The 550-nt window shown below is 39.3% G+C and overlaps 1 protein-coding gene across 1 annotated transcript in view; it reads right to left on the minus strand.

Annotated features, from left to right (window-relative positions):
* Positions 1–73: 73 nt before the first annotated feature.
* Positions 74–550, minus strand: part of LOC111786275 (E3 ubiquitin-protein ligase UPL2-like) — a gene marked incomplete at both ends in the record, with an annotated part of 7,508 nt that continues 7,031 nt past the window's right edge. The window contains one exon of the mRNA XM_023666585.1: positions 74–369. Coding sequence (XP_023522353.1) covers positions 74–369 — 296 coding nt within the window. The remainder of the gene's footprint in view (positions 370–550) is intronic.

Below are 550 nucleotides of genomic sequence, written 5' to 3' on the forward strand. Positions count from 1 at the left end.
CATACTCTTCTAAATAGATAACAATCATGTCCAAATAAACAATTCTACGGAGAGGTGCAGCTGTCAATCATACCCTTCTCGTGCCAACAGTGAGCACAGAAGCCGTAATTCTGCTTCTGGCAGGTTTGCAAGAATACTATGAATATCAAATTCACCATCAGCAGCTGAAGCTGCCATTTTAAAGTAAGAACCAAGTTTAGATGATGTTCCAACCCCAGAGGATACACTACTAGATTGTCCATTCACTTCAGCATCGGATAAGGAAACTTCAGGAGCAGCTGGTTGCTCAACAGTAGATTGTGTGGGTTGATCGGATAAATGTGATTTGCTTTCAGCGTTGTCAATGATCACTTCCAATAAATTAAGCAGCTGAGGAAAGAATACAAGGAGGCCAGAAAAATAGTTTTAACTTCTGAATGTGCCAAATGTGACCAATAAAAGAAAATAAATATGCAGTTCAATATAATGCACTACCTGCTCAAGGTGAGCTATACTTCTCAAATACAGGGGTTGGTTTAGAAGGCTTAGAAGTAAGGCAATTGACAAGTAA

Source organism: Cucurbita pepo, unplaced genomic scaffold, assembly GCF_002806865.2.
Source record: "Cucurbita pepo subsp. pepo cultivar mu-cu-16 unplaced genomic scaffold, ASM280686v2 Cp4.1_scaffold001282, whole genome shotgun sequence".
In the NCBI taxonomy this organism is placed as follows: domain Eukaryota; kingdom Viridiplantae; phylum Streptophyta; class Magnoliopsida; order Cucurbitales; family Cucurbitaceae; genus Cucurbita; species Cucurbita pepo.